This window comes from Acanthisitta chloris, unplaced genomic scaffold, assembly GCF_000695815.1.
Source record: "Acanthisitta chloris isolate BGI_N310 unplaced genomic scaffold, ASM69581v1 scaffold3187, whole genome shotgun sequence".
Classification (NCBI taxonomy): Eukaryota; Metazoa; Chordata; class Aves; order Passeriformes; family Acanthisittidae; genus Acanthisitta; species Acanthisitta chloris.
Window position 1 is genome coordinate 1 of NW_008684163.1, and position 18,218 is coordinate 18,218.

At 38.4% G+C, this 18,218-nt stretch overlaps 1 protein-coding gene across 1 annotated transcript in view; it reads left to right on the forward strand.

Annotated features, from left to right (window-relative positions):
* Nucleotides 1–9,287: 9,287 nt before the first annotated feature.
* Nucleotides 9,288–18,218, forward strand: part of LOC103806509 (catenin delta-2) — a gene marked incomplete at its 3' end in the record, with an annotated part of 121,878 nt that continues 112,947 nt past the window's right edge. The window contains exon 1 of the mRNA XM_009079211.1: nt 9,288–9,337. Coding sequence (XP_009077459.1) covers nt 9,288–9,337 — 50 coding nt within the window. The remainder of the gene's footprint in view (nt 9,338–18,218) is intronic.

The following is an 18,218-nucleotide window of genomic DNA, read 5'->3' on the forward strand; positions in this document are numbered from 1 at the left end:
CTGTTTGATTCTATGATTCTATGAAATTAGGTGGCATAATATCACTAACTTTTTTCAGAGGTTACTCATCACTGAGAAAGAGTAAGTGTGGCTGTGAGGTTGCCTCAAGTTGAGCTACTGTGGCACTGAGACCTGTTCTAGGACAACCTCTCTTTCATGCTTGACCAGTGGCTATAAATAATATTAATGGATTAATCAGAAGAGCTGTTCTTTGAGGATCCAGAATCTGAAGTAAAAAAGCTTTGCTACAAGTGCTCCACAGTTTGTCTACCCTCATTCTGCTCAGGGAAGATGCTGTTGCAGGTTCATTGTTACTTCACTGCTGTATACTGAGTCAATCTGAGGATGCTGACAAACTTTTACAAAATAAAATATATTTTTTAAAAATAGTCTGATTTTCAGAGCTCCTTAAGATTTAGAAGAGGGAAGAGGCATGAAAAGTGTGTTAAAGCATCTACCCTAGAATATTACTTCCTTTTACAAGTATTCATCTTGTTTTCTTTAATGAAAGTGGCCATTTGGATTTAAAAACATAATTCCTTATGCCAAACATTCTGAGGATGTTTTTATCTTTAAAATTGTGACTATCCTTTAGCTAGACTTAGCCAAGTAATATGTAAGAGTAGAATAATGGCATAAGGAATTTTGTTCAAAGTTCAAAACAATCCTTGTCTCTGGGAGTCCTGCTGCAGTCAAAAATGTCACTGTCACTAAAGGGAAAATCCTAGCCAAGAAATGCTGAGCACTGCAACTTGTTGAAACCTAGGTTTGTTAAATGCTATTAATAATGAAGAAAAATGAAAGAAATTAGTACTTCAAAGCATTTTCTATGAGTCTGTTTTTACACAGCCATAGTATCTGATTTTTCTTCCTATTCAGGGAAACCGTGATAATTTAACTATATATATATATATGGCTTTTATACAAAGGTAGATTCCCCTGTACTTTTATAGCTGAGTGAAGGAAGGATATTACTTATTAAAGAGAAAATTATTTAGCAGTGCATAAAAGATGAGCCTGTCCTTGCAGGCTAATAATGTGTCTGAAACAAGGTCACATCATCAGCTACTTTAAGGTGGCTAAATCCCCAGCTTCTAAACTTAAGAGGTTACTGTTCTGCAGATGAGGTATCTCAGCTCATCTTCTGCTATGAAGTCGCTATACTCTTTAATTTATTAATGTCACTATTAGACATGCAGGGGATATAATTATTTTAGCCCTCCTCTCAAACTGCTGTTGACTTAAATCTGAGATTTTAAATGGGGTCTGTACACTTGTAGTTTTCTAGAAGAGAAAGGAAGGTAACCAGAATTGCAATTCTAGGATCAAAGAGCTATGAGTCCTGTATCCCCTCTTACAGAGGCGAGCACTAAGGCGCTCAGGGAAGAGGACAGAGCAAACCTGCTGTTATTATGCAGAATGCTTTTGTATCCTAAGCCAGAAACATGGCAACTTTAACACTTAATTCACGTTTATAGACTTGTCATTCGTGAACATGCCTAATCCATGTTGTGTTCTAGGAGTTTTTCAGCTTCTCTGTACCTTGCATGAAGATTTCTTTGGAAAGTTCCACTTGATAGTTTAATTAGATGTCCACCAGTTCTTGTACTGAATACAGCTATAAAAAATAGATCCATATTCCTCTTCTCCATGACAGTGATAATGATGTAGGTCTCTACCACACATTCTCTAACTCATTTCTTTTCCAGATTGAGGCATTCTCTGTGTATCTAATATATATTATGGAAACTGTTCCTGAACTGTGAGTGCTCCCTGCCAGCCTTCTCTGTTTTCATTAAGGTTTACTTAATTATTTTTGTGAGAGGAGGATTAGAACCATGCACAGCATTCAAGATACAGGTGTATCATAGATATGTATGTTAAGATAATGATAATGACTCCTATGTCTTACATTGTTTTCCTAATCACATTCATATTGATTTCACAGATGTTTCACAGTATGAAGCTGATACTTTCCTAAAACTGTTATAATCCTAGTGTTTTCTTTTTCTGAAAAATTATGCACTCCTTGGCTTCTCCACAAGATTCCAGTGGCTCATGTGGTTGCATGTACTCATTAATTCAGCTTTTAAAAATAGTTTCTAAAAATTTGACCAGGATTTTTACAGGCCTGTGATTCCCCAAATACTCCCTGCAACATTGTTCTTTTTTAATTAGCATTCCTTTATCTCCTCCCAGTTACTTAACACACATGTATTTTTAAGCAGGAGGTTGCATGCTCCAGCTAGTGATTATCTTATTGCATTCTTGCATTTTTTCCACTGTGCATGCTATCTTAGGATCATAGAATAATTTGGGTTGGAAGGGACCTTTAAAGATCACATAGTCTAACTCCCCTTCAGTGGGCAGGGACATCTTCAACTAGATCACTGTTGCTCACAGTCCAGTCCACCCTGACCTTGAATGTTTTCAAGGATGGGGCATCTACCACCTCTCTGGACAACCTCTTCCAGTGTTTCACCACTCTCATCATAAAAAATGTCTTCTTTATATCTAGTCTGAAACTACCTTCTTTCAGTTTAAACTATTACCACTTGTCCTATCACTGCAGGCACTGCTAAAGAGTTTGGCCCTGTCTTTCTTAGAGGCCCCCTTTAAGTACTGAAAGGCTGCAATAAGATGTCCTCAGAGCTTTTTCTTCTCAAGGATGAAAACCCCTCACTCTCTCAGCCTTTCCTTATAGGACCAGCCCTCTGATCATTTTTGTGGTCTTTGTCTGGGCTCGCCCCAATGGGGCCATGCCCCTCCTGTGCTGAGGACCCTAGCACTGGATGTGGTACTCCAGGTGGGGTGTCACTCACCAGAGCGGTGTAAAGGGGCAGAATCCCCTCTCTTGCCTCAGTGGCAACACTGCTTTTGATGTAGCCCAGGATACAATTGGCTTTCTGGGGTGTGAGTACACATTGCTAGCTCATGTCCAGCATTACAGCTACCAGTATCCCTAAGTCCTTCTCAGCAGGTCTACTCTCAATCTCTTCATCCCCTAGTCTGTAGCAGTACCAAGGGTACCTGGCACTTCGCCTGGTTGAAGTTCATGAGGCTCACGTGGCAACACTTGTTGAGCTTGTCCAGGTCCATCTGGATGCTATCCCATCCTTCAGGTGTGTCAGCTGCACCACTCAGCTTGGGTTTTGTCTGCAACTTGCTAAAGGTGCACTTGATCCCACTGTCTGTGTCATTGATGAAGGTATTAAGCAGGACTGGTCCCAAGGTGGGCCCCGGAAGGACACCAGTCATTACCAGTCTCCATCTGTGTGTTAAGCTGTTGACCACTATCATCTGGAGGTGACAATCCAGCCAATTCTTCATCCACCAAATAGTCCATTGATAAAATCTGTATCTCTCCAATTTAAAGAAAAGGATGTTGTAGGGGACCATGGCCTTAGAGAAGTCCAGATAAATGACATCTGTAACTAGAAGAGGATGTTGTAGAGGACCATGGCCTTAGAGGAGTCCAGATAAATGACATCTGTAACACTTCCCTTGTCCATGGATGTAGTCACTCCATCATAGAAGGCCATTAGGTTGGTTAGACAAGTCTTGCCCTTGGTGAGGCCTACCTGGTTTTCTCAAATCACCTCTCAGTCTCCTTTTAGCAAGTTGCTTCATTCTCTTCATAAAATCAGACACAACTGTAGTGATTTCTTTGGGGTTTTGTTCTTTGTTTCATCTGTGTAAACTTCTATGATTTCTCGGAGGTGGTTTATTGACTGTGGTATTGTGGACAAGATCTTTGCACAAGTAAGGACCAACACAAGCCTCTTTGTTTCATCTGTGTAAACTTTTTTGATTTCTTGGAGGTGGTTTATTGATTGTGGTACTGTGGACAAGACCTTTGCACAAGTAAGGACCAACACAAGCAACTCCCTGCATGAATTAGCAATAACTTTGCTAGTTCCTAAAAATTAGTGTTAGCATCACTTTCCCTCTTTCAGTGGTTCCAGAAGTATATCTCATTAGGATTGTGTGTTTTACCTGCTCATGATTTCTGTTTTTCCTGTCCTTGTCACAATTGTTGTCATCCTTCTGTCTGGTGACTGGTAGTATAGTCCTAACCCTGCACAAGCCCTGCCTGGGCTTGGAGTTTCAGTTCCTGGATTTATGTCCCTGTCCAATGTAGATTGTTAAGTTGGTCTGAGTCTCCCCTATCTTCAGCTGATGAATAGAGCCACCCTGTTTGTCTGAGCACGATAGGGAAAGGTCTTACTGAATGGTTTTCAAATCTTTTTACTATCTTCAGCTATGGACTGAATTTCAAAGATCAGTATGACTTGGTGTTGATACAGAGTCATATGGGAAGACCAAAAAAATGCAAGTCTTACTATATCCATTACTGAGAACTATTTAACGAATATATATTTACAAACAAAATCCTAACAAATATCAGAGGCTGAGATTTCCAGCCTGTGTAACTATTTTGGATTATTCATGTGAGCTGTGGGAAATACTATATTGTGTTTGTCTTGTAATTAAATAGAAGACAAATACTTTCTTTTCATATGTTATATTTATTTGCCTTTTTAATAAATTTATAGAACTTTCAGGTCTGTAGGATGTGTTCTTATATTGCCTGCATCTTTATAGAACAGTGTTGTGTTACTTAGAATGCTTTAAAAATTTGAGAAATAAGTTAATTAGTCACAGTGGATTTGTTAGAGGTGAGTGTTCCCTGGACAGAACATCAACTAACATCAGAACTACTGATTTTATATTTTTAAATTAGGAATTTTTAAATTTAACATGCCCATGGATTTAAAGAAATGGAGCTCTAAAGTGGCGTGTCTGGTGTAGTGGGTCTTTCTGGTATAAGTTATGGACAGACGTGATAGAAAAGATGATTGGTGAAATGGAGCTCAAAAGTGGCATGTCTGGTGTTGTGGGTCTTTCTGGTATAAGTTACGGACAGACGTGATAGAAAAGATGATTGGAAGCAGTCACCATAGATTTACTTAGTGTAAGTCATGCCTGACCAGCCCAATTGGTTTCTCTGAAAAACTGACTGGATTTGAGGACGGGAGAATGGCAGTTCATGTAATTTACTTTGATTTTGGCAAGGCCTTACTCCCACAGTATTTTTTATCCACTTTAGGACAATGTGGTCTGGTTGGGTCAAGAGCTCAATGGGTAGAAAGCTGGGTTTATGATCAGACTCAGAGGGTAGTGATTAAAGGACATACTTTACCTGGAACATCCTGGGACCTGTCCTGCTTAATGTCTTTATCAGTAACCTGGTGGAAATAACAGAGAACGCTCTACTCAAATTCGCAGATGACACCAGATTAGGGTGACCAGTTGATACTCTTGAAGTCAGGGCTGCCATCCATAGAGACCTAGACAGGCTGTGGGAATGTGTCAGCAGAGGAACCTTAGGAAATTCAAGGAGGACAGATACCAGGTCCCGCATCTGGCAAGGAATAAGCCCATGCAGTGACTCAGACTGGTGCCTGACTGGCTGAGAGCAGCTCTGCAGCAAGGGACATGGGGCCTTGGCAGGCACAAAGTGGGCATGAGCCAGCACTGTGCCCTTACTGCAGGGACAGCTAGCTGCACCCTAGGCTGTGTCAACAGGGGCACAGCCAGGGCAGCAGGGGAAGTAGTTATCCATCTCTACCCAGTACTTGTTTAATCGCATGTCAATTACTGTGCCCATTTTTGTACACACCTTTCACTCAATACAGGAGAGACATCAACAAACCATATCACGTTCAGTGAAGGGGGCACCGAAGATGGGCAAGGGGCTAAAAATATGAGTTCTATGAGGAGAGCCTGAGAGAATTCAGTGAAGGGGGCACTGAAGATGGGCAAGGGGCTAAAAACATGAGTTCTATGAGGAGAGCCTGAGAGAATGGAGTTTCTGGAGCAGGCTTTGGGTGCACCTAATGATGTCTTTTCTGGTGCCCAAGAGGATGTTACTGAGAAGAGTTTTCACAGTGTTGCATGGTAAAAGGACAGGAGGGAGGCAAAGGTTGAAACAGGCCAAGTGTAGACCTCATACAGAAAAAACTTTTTTACTACATAGAGACTCAGGCTGTGGAAGCAGGTGCTCAGAGACGTGCTGTAGTTTCCATCCTTGGACATTTTCAAGACATGAAACATGGCAAGTTTAAACTCTGGGCACTCTGGTATAGTTTCCACCCTTGGACATTTTCAAGACATGAAATGCGGCAAGTTTAAACTCTGGGCACTCTGGTCTGAAGCTTACCCTGCTCTGAACATGAGGTAGGACTAGGTGTTCTTCTGATGTCACTTCTAACCTAAATATTCAGAGTTTTCTTATATACTCATTCAAGAATTACTCCATTCATCCTTGTCGGCTCTTTGACTGGATGAGTATATTTCAGAAAAAAATGACAAATGTGTATTTGATATATATATATATATGCATCCATATACATATATATATGAGGAATTTGAGATACATTAATCAAAGTTTTTTGGAGTTTACAAGTGAAAGTGGTGTTGATGATGTGAAATAGACAAGTTAGTTATGGTTATTTCAGTCTGTTGGTAAGAGTGGTTACTAACCTACTGTTCCATCGCCAAAGATCTCTTTGCTGTATTCTATATTCTTACATGGAATACTCAAAGGCAGGGTAGATTTTCTTAAAAAGGAGAACAAGGTGGGAAGCTAGAGTCTAACACAGTATCAAGCAGTGGGCTAATGTGCCAAGAGCTCAGACTTTGAACACCAATGGCTGTCCTTGGGTCCCTGCACAGTTATTTGTTTCGACATTATTCTTTCTGAAAGCATTCTTTTCCTCGCTGGATTGTCATCCATCATCTTTAAATGGTCTTAAAATGCTTTCTGTATTTCCTATTTATATCCATTGTGTTTTTAATTAGCTGAAGCTTAAACCAGTTAAAATTTCAGATGACTTTCGGTTCACCTTGCTGCAATCTGAGCCCAACTCATTGTTAGGAAAGCTGGCATGGGAAGACAAATATTCCCTGAAGTAGAGTCAGATGTGATACTTTTCAGTGCTTTCCATGGAAGAAAAATGCTACCCTGAGTTACTAAGATTTTGATGGAATTTAATAAGATTCACTAGGTTTAAAACTCAATTCAGGTATATAGAATTCCTAATACACCTGCTAAGACATCAAGTAAACCTAACACAAGTGCTGGTGTGCATGAACAGCATTTTTTGTTCTGCTTCCTTAGAGGATGTTGAGCACTTTTCCCTTAATGTGCCCATTTCATTTAGGCTGGGCTTCTTGTGTTTCTCACAAGTCGTCAGTGTTGAATACGCCCATCAATGTAACATCTCAGTTAAAAATATTGCTAGAACACAGCACTGAAAATTAAAGGTGTTACAATTATAACTTAGCCTTAGTGCAAACAAAGTCTTGCTTCATGAAACATTTCAGAATGAATGATGGTTTAAATTCCATATCTTTTTACAACGGCAGACAAAGTAAGACCTTCCATTGTTAAACTAGACTGAAGATTGGTAACTAAACCCAGCTGACTTCACATAGGTATGACAGCAAATGAGCTCAGCATAATCTTATTTCAGAGCACCATTTGGACCTAAGGTGTATGTGCTCTTCCTCTTTCTTTTCATGTAACTGATGCTCTATGTCCATGGTGCAAGGAAGAGGTGTATGTACTTGATCACTTTGTGAACAGAAAGGAGCATGTTTACATAGTTCCTGTTAACATGCACATTCCTTTCCTCTGTAGGAAAAGAGTATAAAACCCATGATTATAGTAACAATATATGAGACAGTTCTTAGACATTCAGTTTTCTGAAAGCTGAGAAAAGACTCAAGCGATTAAATTAGAGAAGTGCTTTTCAGTACTTTAATCATGGTCACCATCTAGAAATGTCCTTTTATAGGTAACGAAAGATCCAATTTTTTCCTCTACAAGATAGTAATTAGCTTTAGACATTCTTCTGTAAAGGAAAGCATTGATAATACTAAGAGTTTAAATAGTTTATCATAACTGACCAGAAATTGTCCATTAAAACAGGATGTGGGGATAGTGGAGACCACTGATGCCCAGTTGAGGAGGCGGTGAGACAGGTGCTCTTCTGTCACCCTTATCTGTGGCAGGAGGTTTGTGTCAGTGACCTGTGGCTCCAGTTCCTTGGCCTTTTGAGAGACTAGTGAAGACTTAATCAGGTGGTATTGCATGGGGAGGCAATATTAAGGCAAGACCTCAGAGAATTTCTTTACCCCTACTGTGAATTTTACTTGAGCTGCTATTTTGTCCAGTCTTTTCGTAATTCAGGCAATAGCTAAGGGAAACCCTTTTCCATACCTTCTGAAGGAACAGAGGAAGCAAGGAAAAACTCGAGTTAATAGAGAAAGCATCAGACTAGCAGCTGGGAGCCGATAGATGTTTTTATAGGGAGGTTAAGGGGCCTACATACTATGAATTGTGAAGGTGTGACAGGAGATCTCAAAACTGATATAATTAGGAACAGTTTAGCTATCTGTAAAATTTGTTTACAGTTGCTATCTGAGCCATCTGTTGTCTTTCCTTGCGTTGTAGTCAGTTGGGGTAGATGATATTCTGTAATAGATGAAAGGTTTTTTAAAGTATGGTTTATGTCTCTGTATGTACATTTATATAGTACATCTTTTAACAAGACCTAGATCCCATCGGTGCTATTTGGGGATGCCACTGTAGTAACAATGATATATTACATGCTGTTATTGCTGTGTTTGCAAAGCATTTCCAGTTGAAGTCGTTATGCAAATGAAAGTTGCCTCCTTTCTCCATCTGGTTGTTTGCATACAGGCTATGGCATGCTTTTCAGTGAAATAGCTTTTGGTGTTATATTTTAAGGTTTTGTCTTTAATGTTGTCAGGAGTGGGGGAGGACTTCCGTCATATGGAGTCATAATGTCCCATGACAGGAAATGCCACCAGTGTTTGGACTTCTTGAATATACAACTCTCTGCTTTAGAATTTGGGCTGATGGGTACTTGACCACAAAAGCGTTATGTTCTACTCTCACTTACTGGTTAGGGCATGGAGACTACTGTGTAATGTCAGGAATCACAGATGCTTTCTAGGGGATCAAGTAGTATATTTGTCTAGAATAGGTGCTCAGCTCATGATGGAATATTGCAGTGTTTTGTGGAGTGATGGAAAGAAAAACATGCCAGAGACGACTGGATCCATTTTTTGAGCTCCCTACTGTTCCATAGTATTGTTTTCCTCAGGTCTGGGAGACCAGAGGCAGCTTTTTCCCCTGTGTCTTAGCAAGAATGTCACCATGTAGGCCCTCCACTCTGACATGTCACAGGGGCCACATGATGACCAGAAGGCGTGGAGAATCCACTGTCATTTTTGACAATGAAAGGTAAATTCCATTCTGTGCAGGCATTAACATCAGTTAAAAAAGCAAAATCTTCATTAGGACTCCACGGAATTAAGAGTAACCAAGATTTAATGCACCATTACGGATGTCTTTATTTCGCTGCAGTTTTTAGCAGGATTTGTCAGTCTCATACGTACCCATGACCAATCTGTTTGAGGGCCCATTCTAAGTGTGTACTTAAGAGTTTAAATAATAGTTATTTCACAACATAGTATTCACTTCAGAGTAATTACATCTTTTAATTTCATTTTTACAGAGTATTAGGAGTTTAACATCTGTGGAGGAATATCTTCAGTTTGGATATGCTGCTCACGGTTTTCCTTTGATACAAAGAACATGACTATCGATGAAATAATGCTGAATCAGAGGTTAGGTGGTCTCCTCTGAACAAAATACCAAGCAAAACATTTCTGCCAGCATTAATAACTATTTGCTGTAGTGCAAATAGTAGAAGCTAACCCAGTAGGATTTTGTCATCCAACCTTAATGTCTCTAATGTCTCTAATGACAAGTCCCAGCATCTGTGATCAGCACTTAAAGCAAAGATGAAACAAACCTTTCTGCTGTTTCAGCTAGATATGTATTACCTTCCTCTAGGATCATAGCATGTGATTTTCCTTAGAAATGGGACTTTCAATGCAATGCAAGCTTAATCTGATTGTGGGGCCCAATCACAGCAAGTTTCAAAAGCTGGTGGATACTGTGGACTCAGTATCAAAATGCATTTCTTTTCTCAGAGAGGGCTTGGACTTTTCGCCCCCTACTTGTGGACTTCTGTAGATAATGATCACCTGTTAAACATCGTGTATTTCTAAGAACTCTACAGAATTAATTTAGTTTATGAACCCTAAGATACAAACCAGGGAAGACATACAAGGCAGGTACTAAAAAGGACTTGTTATTGTAGCTAGCTAACAGCTCCAGACCTGTTTGTCAGATAGTGGCATTTTGTAATTCACGTCCTACTCCACTAGCACAGTAGATGATGTTGAAGTGGATCACACAGTTCTGGCATAAAAATTTGACCATTGTTTAGAAAAACCATGTTGGGTTCTTTCCAATTGGAACAACATGGGACAGAGGCTAGAGAGAGAAACTTTCAAAATAAAGTTGAATTGTACTATTGTGATATTTCATCATAGTTTACATGTTTGAAACACTTTGTTAGCTTCTATTATTATATAAATGTTAGCATATAAATCATATCAATATTTCATAAGGAAATAATTATTTAAGTGGTAAATATGATAAACAGGAGTAACAGTCTTCCATTTTAAAAGTCAATTTAAAGATGAACAGTATTAAATATAAATTTTGTATTGGAGTATGGGTGTATATCTCTACAGCCCATATTTTAGCCTTAGGGACTGAAAACCTGTAGCTCTATCATGTGAAACCTCTGAATAACCTTCTGGTTACATGAAAAAAAAAAGGAATGATAAATAGTAATCAATTCACATTGTTTATTTGAGTTAATATTTAATGTGCATTATGAGTTTCTAAATTAAACTACTTGCAATAATTCATTATGGAAAGATAATTGGGTTTATAATTTCATTATGTCCTGTGTGTTCATGCTGGCACTGATCAAAGAAAAAGTGTAATAGAAATTTTGCCATAATTTGGAACAAAAGTTAGCGTTGATATTTTTTTTCCCCTCAAACATCATAAGCAGAGCTTGTTTTATGCATACTTAAGAAGTTAAATATTCTTAATGAAAGACATGGGCATACATCTTGTTTTTCTTCCCATTTATATGAGAATAGGCAAATATTAATCACTGCTGAAATTTTTTTAAGAGGTCAGGGAATCCTTAAGAGAGAAATGCTTGTTATGGCAAGAAGACTTTCTTAACTACTTAGTGTTTTCATTTGCCATTCTAATCCCATTTAGCAAGTCACTTTAGTGGTATGAGTAGTTCCAATTACACAGAGTTTGTGAGTGGTTTTATGGTTTAAGTTGGTTGGATTGTTAAGATTAATTTTAGTATGAAGAAGCAGTTTGTGTTGCTTAGCCTGTTGCTAAACTATAAACAGAAATTTTAATTAAATCTTTGCCTGTTCAATCATCATATGATGGCACAAGAAATACACTTTTTAAGGTAAAATATTTGAGGTGTGAAGTATTTGGTGTTCCTTTCTCATGTGAAAAGTCCTTTCTTACACAACTAGTCATTATCAGTTCCAGATATTATTGTTCTGCAAAGACTTATTAATGCTAATACGAATTTTGGAATTGGTGCATTTATTTCTCTGAAATTAAGGGTAAGTTGAACACATTTGATGAATTTTATTTCTGTAGCACTGCTGGCCAAGAAAATAGAAGCATACATGTGATATGATTAGATAGGCCATCTACAGTAAGAAAATCTTTTGTTCTTTCTCACAAAAACAAAAAGAAAAAATGTTCTTTTGTATCTGTTCTATTAAGCAGAAAAAATGGCATTATTCCCACTGTGTTTATCTCTAAAGGACGATGAGCTGAATTGGTTACTTGGATGTTGCATAACTTCTAAGTTATGCACCATGATGGAAAGAAATCAGTGTTTTCTATGTCATGAAGTAAACATTGTTAAATTCCTGAATCATTAAACTGGAAACAACTTATTACTGTTTTAATAAATCTGCAGTGTATGAGCCCTTAGACTGTAATACAATGTTAATTCTAACTAACTAGGAAAACATGTTATCCACATAGAAGATGGTTAATGCACTGACGGTGGTTTTTATTGTTGTGGTTTGGTCATTGTGTTGTTGGGCTTTTTGATTACCAGGTTAGTGCTTCCTTGAAAAGAGCTAGTTGGAATTGTAGACTTTTTCACCTGGAAACGTCTTAGGGAGTCCTAATCTAACTGTTTTCTCAGTACAAGGTCTACACCAAGTTTAGACCACGTTGCTCAAGGCTTTGTCCACATGTGCCTTGAGAACCTCCAAGGATAGTGTTTTATGCACTTTCTCCAGGCAATGTTTTACGGTGATTAATTTTCCTGATTTTGAACATTCTTTTTTGTCCACTGCCTCATCCATGGATTTTTGTAAAGAGCCTAGGTCAGCCTTCTCTTTGATAAAGGAAAGTTGTTGTTAGGTCCAGCACCCATCCTGAGCCATCTTTTCTTCAAGTTACAGAAACTCAGTTCTCTCAGCCTCTCCTCAAACACTGTGGCAGCTCTTTACCTTGTGTCAGTGGCTCTCCACTGAGCTCCTCCTGGTTTATTAACATCTTATATTGTTGTGGCCAAAACCTGTATGCAACATTCTAAATGCAGTCCAATGAGTGCAATACCTTTTTATTGCTGCACTGGTTACATTCCTGTTAATACTGCCCAGGGTATTGTTAGGCTTAACTACTGTGTGAGCACAATGCTGTCTTATGCTCAGTTTCCTGTCCACCAGGAGCCTCAAGTTCCTCCCCACAGTGCTGGTCCCCAGTTATTGCCCACCCTGTGCCACTGCAGGTGTTTATTCCTAGAAGCAGAGCTTTGCATTTGTCCATTTTGTATGTCATGAGGTTTCTGCTAGTGCATTCCTCCAGTCTATCGCTGTCCCTCTGGGTGGCACACCTGCCCTCAAGTTTGTCCATGCCCCTCTCAAAGCTGGCCCCAGACAGGATAAGAGGCAGCAGACAGTAGTTGGAACACAGGAATTGTGGAGTAAATGCAAATATTTATCTTTCTGTCAGGCAGTTCAAATATTTAAGGACGTCTGCAGAATCTGTGAAATCTCTATCCCTGGAGATAGCCAGAACTCAGCTGGTTAAGGTCTTGTGGAGCCTAGTCTAAATAGACTTACTTTGAGTGAGGAGAGAACTAAATGACTTCCCAGGGTTCCCTCCAACTTTAAGTTTTGTGTGTTTCTATGACTGTTCTTGCTAATTTAATATAGTCCATAAACTTGATGAGGATACATTTTGCTTTCTCCTCCGTGTATTTATAAAGATATAAAAGATGATAGGTCACAGAATAGACCCCTGAGAAGCTCTCCTTGTAACAAGCTTTCAGATTGAGTACAAATTAAGTCTGCTTAGCTAGGTAATGTCCCTGCTTGGATATAAGGATGCTGTGGGACACTATGTCAAAGCCTTGCTGAAATCGTGGTGAATGATATTCATGGCTCTCTTCATTCACAGATCTACTTATTTCATTACAGAAGGTAATGTGTTTGTCAAACATGATTACCCTTGGCTCCTTACTTCCAATAAACTGCTAATTCATGTGCCTAGAAGTGGTTTTCAAGACAACTTAGTCTGTGACTTTTCCAGGTGCCAGAGAAAGGCTTGCTAGCCAGTAGTGCTCTGATTTGTATTTGCCATTTTTAAAATACCAGCGTGGGTTTTTTTTCTCCTGTTATTGAGGACCTTAGCCAATCTCCATGCCATGCCAAAGAGCAGACTTTCAGTGTCACCAGCAAGCTCTCTCAGCACCATCACACTCATCCTCTCTAGTCCCATGAACCCCTATGGGTTTAAATTTGTCAAGTCTTTTTCTATTTCAAACTATTTGTTGCTAGTTTCTCTCCTCCTTGAACCCTTGCTCCAGACTTAGAACCATGGGAGACCTTACTGGTGAAAACTAAGACTAAGAAGGCATCAGGTATCTCAGTTTGCCTGTGCCTGTGAATAGTGATTTAGTAATGCTTTTGTGTTTTCCTTGTTTATCCTTTTATTGTTAATGTAGCAAGAAGAGCTGTTCTCATTGCCTTTGACATTGCTTGCACATCTCAATTCAAGCTCATTTTTAGCTTTCCTAATGGCACCCATGCAGTATTTCTGCATTCCTACTTCCACAGTCTGTCCTCACATCTCAGGTACCCATCCTTGCTACACTGGAGCTCAGTGGTGGGTGAGTTCCTCAAACTTTTTACTTGATACACTAACATAAATAATCTTGGCTTGTGGTCTGTTCAGTATTAAACTTGAGGGTTTTTTCTTATTGTTGCAACCTTTGTCCTGTCACAAAAGCTAAAGATAAAATGCTCATAATGAATCCGTTGATTGGCCTTAATTCCCCTTGTTCGAATTAGTTTTACGTGTAAATGAATACTAAGGACGTATGTCTCGAATTTTCTGAGGAGCTTCAACCATGTTTCCAGTGATAACTGAAACTTACTCATGCTTTGTTTCTTTGTGTAAAATTCATGCAACTAACAATCATGTATTGAAAAATAGAAGATTTTCAATGATACTCTTCAAACCTGAGTAAAATGAGAAAAATACGGCCTGTCTGGAAGAAATTACATAGAAGAGATGTAGCCTTTGTGTGGCTTCATAGGATTTGATACTTTCTGTCATGAATTTAGAGCAGCTGAAATAAAAACATGATCTTGTGGGGAAAAAAAAGCTAAACATTGTTTAAAGAATAGAAGATAAGACAGCAATGTAGGGATAGACAGCAAAGCATGTGGTGCCAGGAGCTTGACTCTGGGTACAATCCAACTCTCTATCTTCATTATTAATTTGGAAAGAATGCAAACATATGTTAACTTTATTTTATGTTTTGTTTTGCATAAATGGGACCTTATAAATTGAAAAATCTTGTACTTTACCAGTCAGGACAGAGGACAATGTGATTTGGCACAATTATTTTTTTATTGGGGAAAAAAAAAGGCAAAGTAGTATTTGACTTGGAAATGACAAACTAATGTAATTAAGGGGAAATGAGCCAAATTTATATATTTAAAGACAGAGACACTTATGTAGGAAACAGTGGTACTAGAAGAGACCCTTGGGATTCCTTCTCCCTGGCTGCAGGATGGGAGTACAGAGAGCTTTGTTTCAGAGGCATCTGCTCATTGATGAGGGAAGAAGGAACTGCCCTTTCCTGCAAAGATGTGTTGCTGTTTGGCAGAGGGGCCAACACGGCAAATTGGCATTTAAGGAAGACTGCTAGAATCTGTGACCATATTGAGCAAAATTAGACTTTCTGCTTTTAGTGATTTATAATGTGAATAATCAGTTCCTCTGCACTTAAACAAATCAGAGTTTGTGGGCCATGTTAAAACTTCACAGGGAGGAAAAGAAAACTGGCACATGGCTTGTCACTTCTGTAAGGATATTCTGGAAAAAAAGAAAACTGGCTTAATTTGTCACTTCTGTAAGGATATTCTGGAAAGTTAGGAAGACAGTTAAAGTACTGTGGAGTCTTAGGCAGAACAGAGGCTACAGGCAGCAATTGAATCTGGCCGTTTTGCAGTGTGAAAATGGCATCTGAACACTTCTGGAAATGTGAGCAGCAGTTACCAGCAAAACAGGAAGATCAGTCATGCAGCAGTTCGTCAGCACGAAGCACACTAGCAGCGTAACTGGAGCTGTTGTATAGCAGCTTAGAATGCCAAGTGTGTTTCTTGCACTGATATTCTTTCAGGCATCAAGTACTTGCCTGCCATCACTGTGGTGAATGAATCTGGGGGATAGACAAGAAATCAACATTTCTCTTATGTCTGCTTTCTGGGAAGAGCTATGTTTCAGCAACAGGTATCTTTGTGCCTAACAGTATACCTTTATTCCATGCTACTTTCATTCTGTGAAAACAGTGGTACGGGGTTTATCTTTACAAAAAACCCAAAAAGATAAAAAGAAAGGAAAGAAAAGAAATAAATTACCCAATAGAATAATTTCAGAGTTTAAACTCTGTGATTTACTTTCCTCACCTGTGTTTTCCTCTATTTCTACTAAAATTAATGTTCAAACAGTCTCAAAAAATTGAGAATAATTAAATAATGACCTCTCCTGCATTTGGGGGTTATGCTTGACATTTGCTTGATATTTGGTAGTATGTCTTGCTGGTTTTATTCCCTACAGCATCTTAAAACTTGGCTTCTATAATATATATTGAAAAAGCTCTTATCAGCATTTAGCAACTAATATTAGCTTAGTATTTTATAAATATGAGTTCACCAAATGTTAAATTAATTATAATAAATATGAATACAGAAAATGAAGATACAATGCTATTGTTGATACCAAATTGGTTTTATTATTTTTAATGAATCCTACAGGCAAGTTCCACAGCCAGTGCATGTTGTGTTCCTGCTACAATTTCTTCTGAAGTTTTTGGGTTTTTTTTTAAAGAAACAGTGATCACACAGTATACTGGACAGCTTTTTACATAGTGTATGTAACAGCATTTCTGTGAGTTACTTCCTATAGGGATTGGCCTAGAATAATAGCCATGCATTTAAGAAATTATTTTAATTCACAGTATATACAGTCACAAATTCAGGAGTGTATGTCTGGGAAAACTGATTCAGATTACAGAGTCAATATTAAATTTCTGATGTGATTTCATTTCCACTGCAAATAACCTTTGCATTGCTTGAAATCATGGAACTGCTGTTTGAGGAACTGTTGCTTGGCACCTTGGAACATCTTGCTGTAATTCTATCTAAGTGGGGATAATACATGAACAAACTGGAAAATGTATTTAAAAAACACCCAGCACCATAGTAACTAAGTGAAAGAAATTGATCAGCTGGAATAGCAATAGGCAAATAATTACTGAAAAGGCAAGCTTCATGTGTATTTATCAATGAAGATAATCCTCTCTATTTTAAAATACAGTCCAGATAATCTTGGGATTTCTCTTAGTTGGTTTTGCAATTTTTGAGGTTAGCTTAAAAATATCCCTTTTCTTCAGTCAGATTAAGAAATTTGGCGGATATGTGCTAGTTTTCAGTTTCTTATTTTGACTTCTCCTATAATCTCTTTAGTTGTCTCTCAAAATGCCTCAAGCCAGTACTGCTCAGTCACTCTAAAAATGTTAAAGTATCCGTAAGATTTTTACCTTCTAGAATGAAAAATTCCAGACAGTTCAAAGACTATCAGGGGCATGGTGTTATCTCTTGTATTGTTATGGGTGAATTTTTGTATCTTGATATTTTCCCTGGAGTTACTAAGAGTTTCCTCTCCACATTTTCCTTGGTTGGACATCAGATCACACCAGCTTGACTCAACAGGAAGGGAATAATAACAGTTCAAGCGGTGATCCAAGCTAGAATTGTTTCTCTGTTTTCTATATGTTGATTTACTTGGTGTAAAAATAGAAATGTACTAACTATACAAAAGAAAGTCATGAAAACAGAGCTTGGATTTAGTTGTTTACATATGTGTAGTTAGTTTCCACATACTTACTAAAGTGGACTAAATATGGAAAATCAAGTGCAACTGTATCAAAAAGGTCAAAATCTTTTAAATCAGTGAGGTTTATGTACTTCAGTAATGTGTGTCAGCTCTGTCCTGAGGGTTCCATGTATTATCTAAGGCATTAAAATAGATTGCACAGGAAGGTGGTGGAGTCACCATCCCTGAAGGTGTTTAAGGGGTATCTGGATCTGGCACTGGGTAATATGCTTTAGTGGTTTAGGGGTCACAGTGGTAGTGCTAGGTGGATGGTTGGACTCAATAATCTTAAAGGTCTCTTCCAAGCTTGAAGATTCTGTGATTCTCAAGTAACTCAGCTGCAGTACAAGAGATGTTGCACATGTTTCAAGATGGTACATAACAGTCTTCATCTCTTTTCTCTCACTGTGAATTGATGCTGATGAACATCAGCTTGATAGAGATGTCATCAGTGCCAAAAACCTCTGTCTGGAAGCATATGTTTGAGTTTCACAAAGTATGTGGTTATGATTTCAATAAAAAGTAGTTACTAGAGGGTTGAAAAAGTAGCTGAAATACTGTGGTTGTTAGTAGTCATTGATGATGTTCAGTAGACTTTTTCTAAATTATATTCACTAAATCATCTATGCCACTGGTCTCATTTTACCACATGCAGTCACTAGTTATTATAAATTCAATTAAAGTTTATAAGTGTCCAAAGGTATTTCTTAATAGATTCAGATGGATTTAGATACTGGCTCTTGGCCATAAG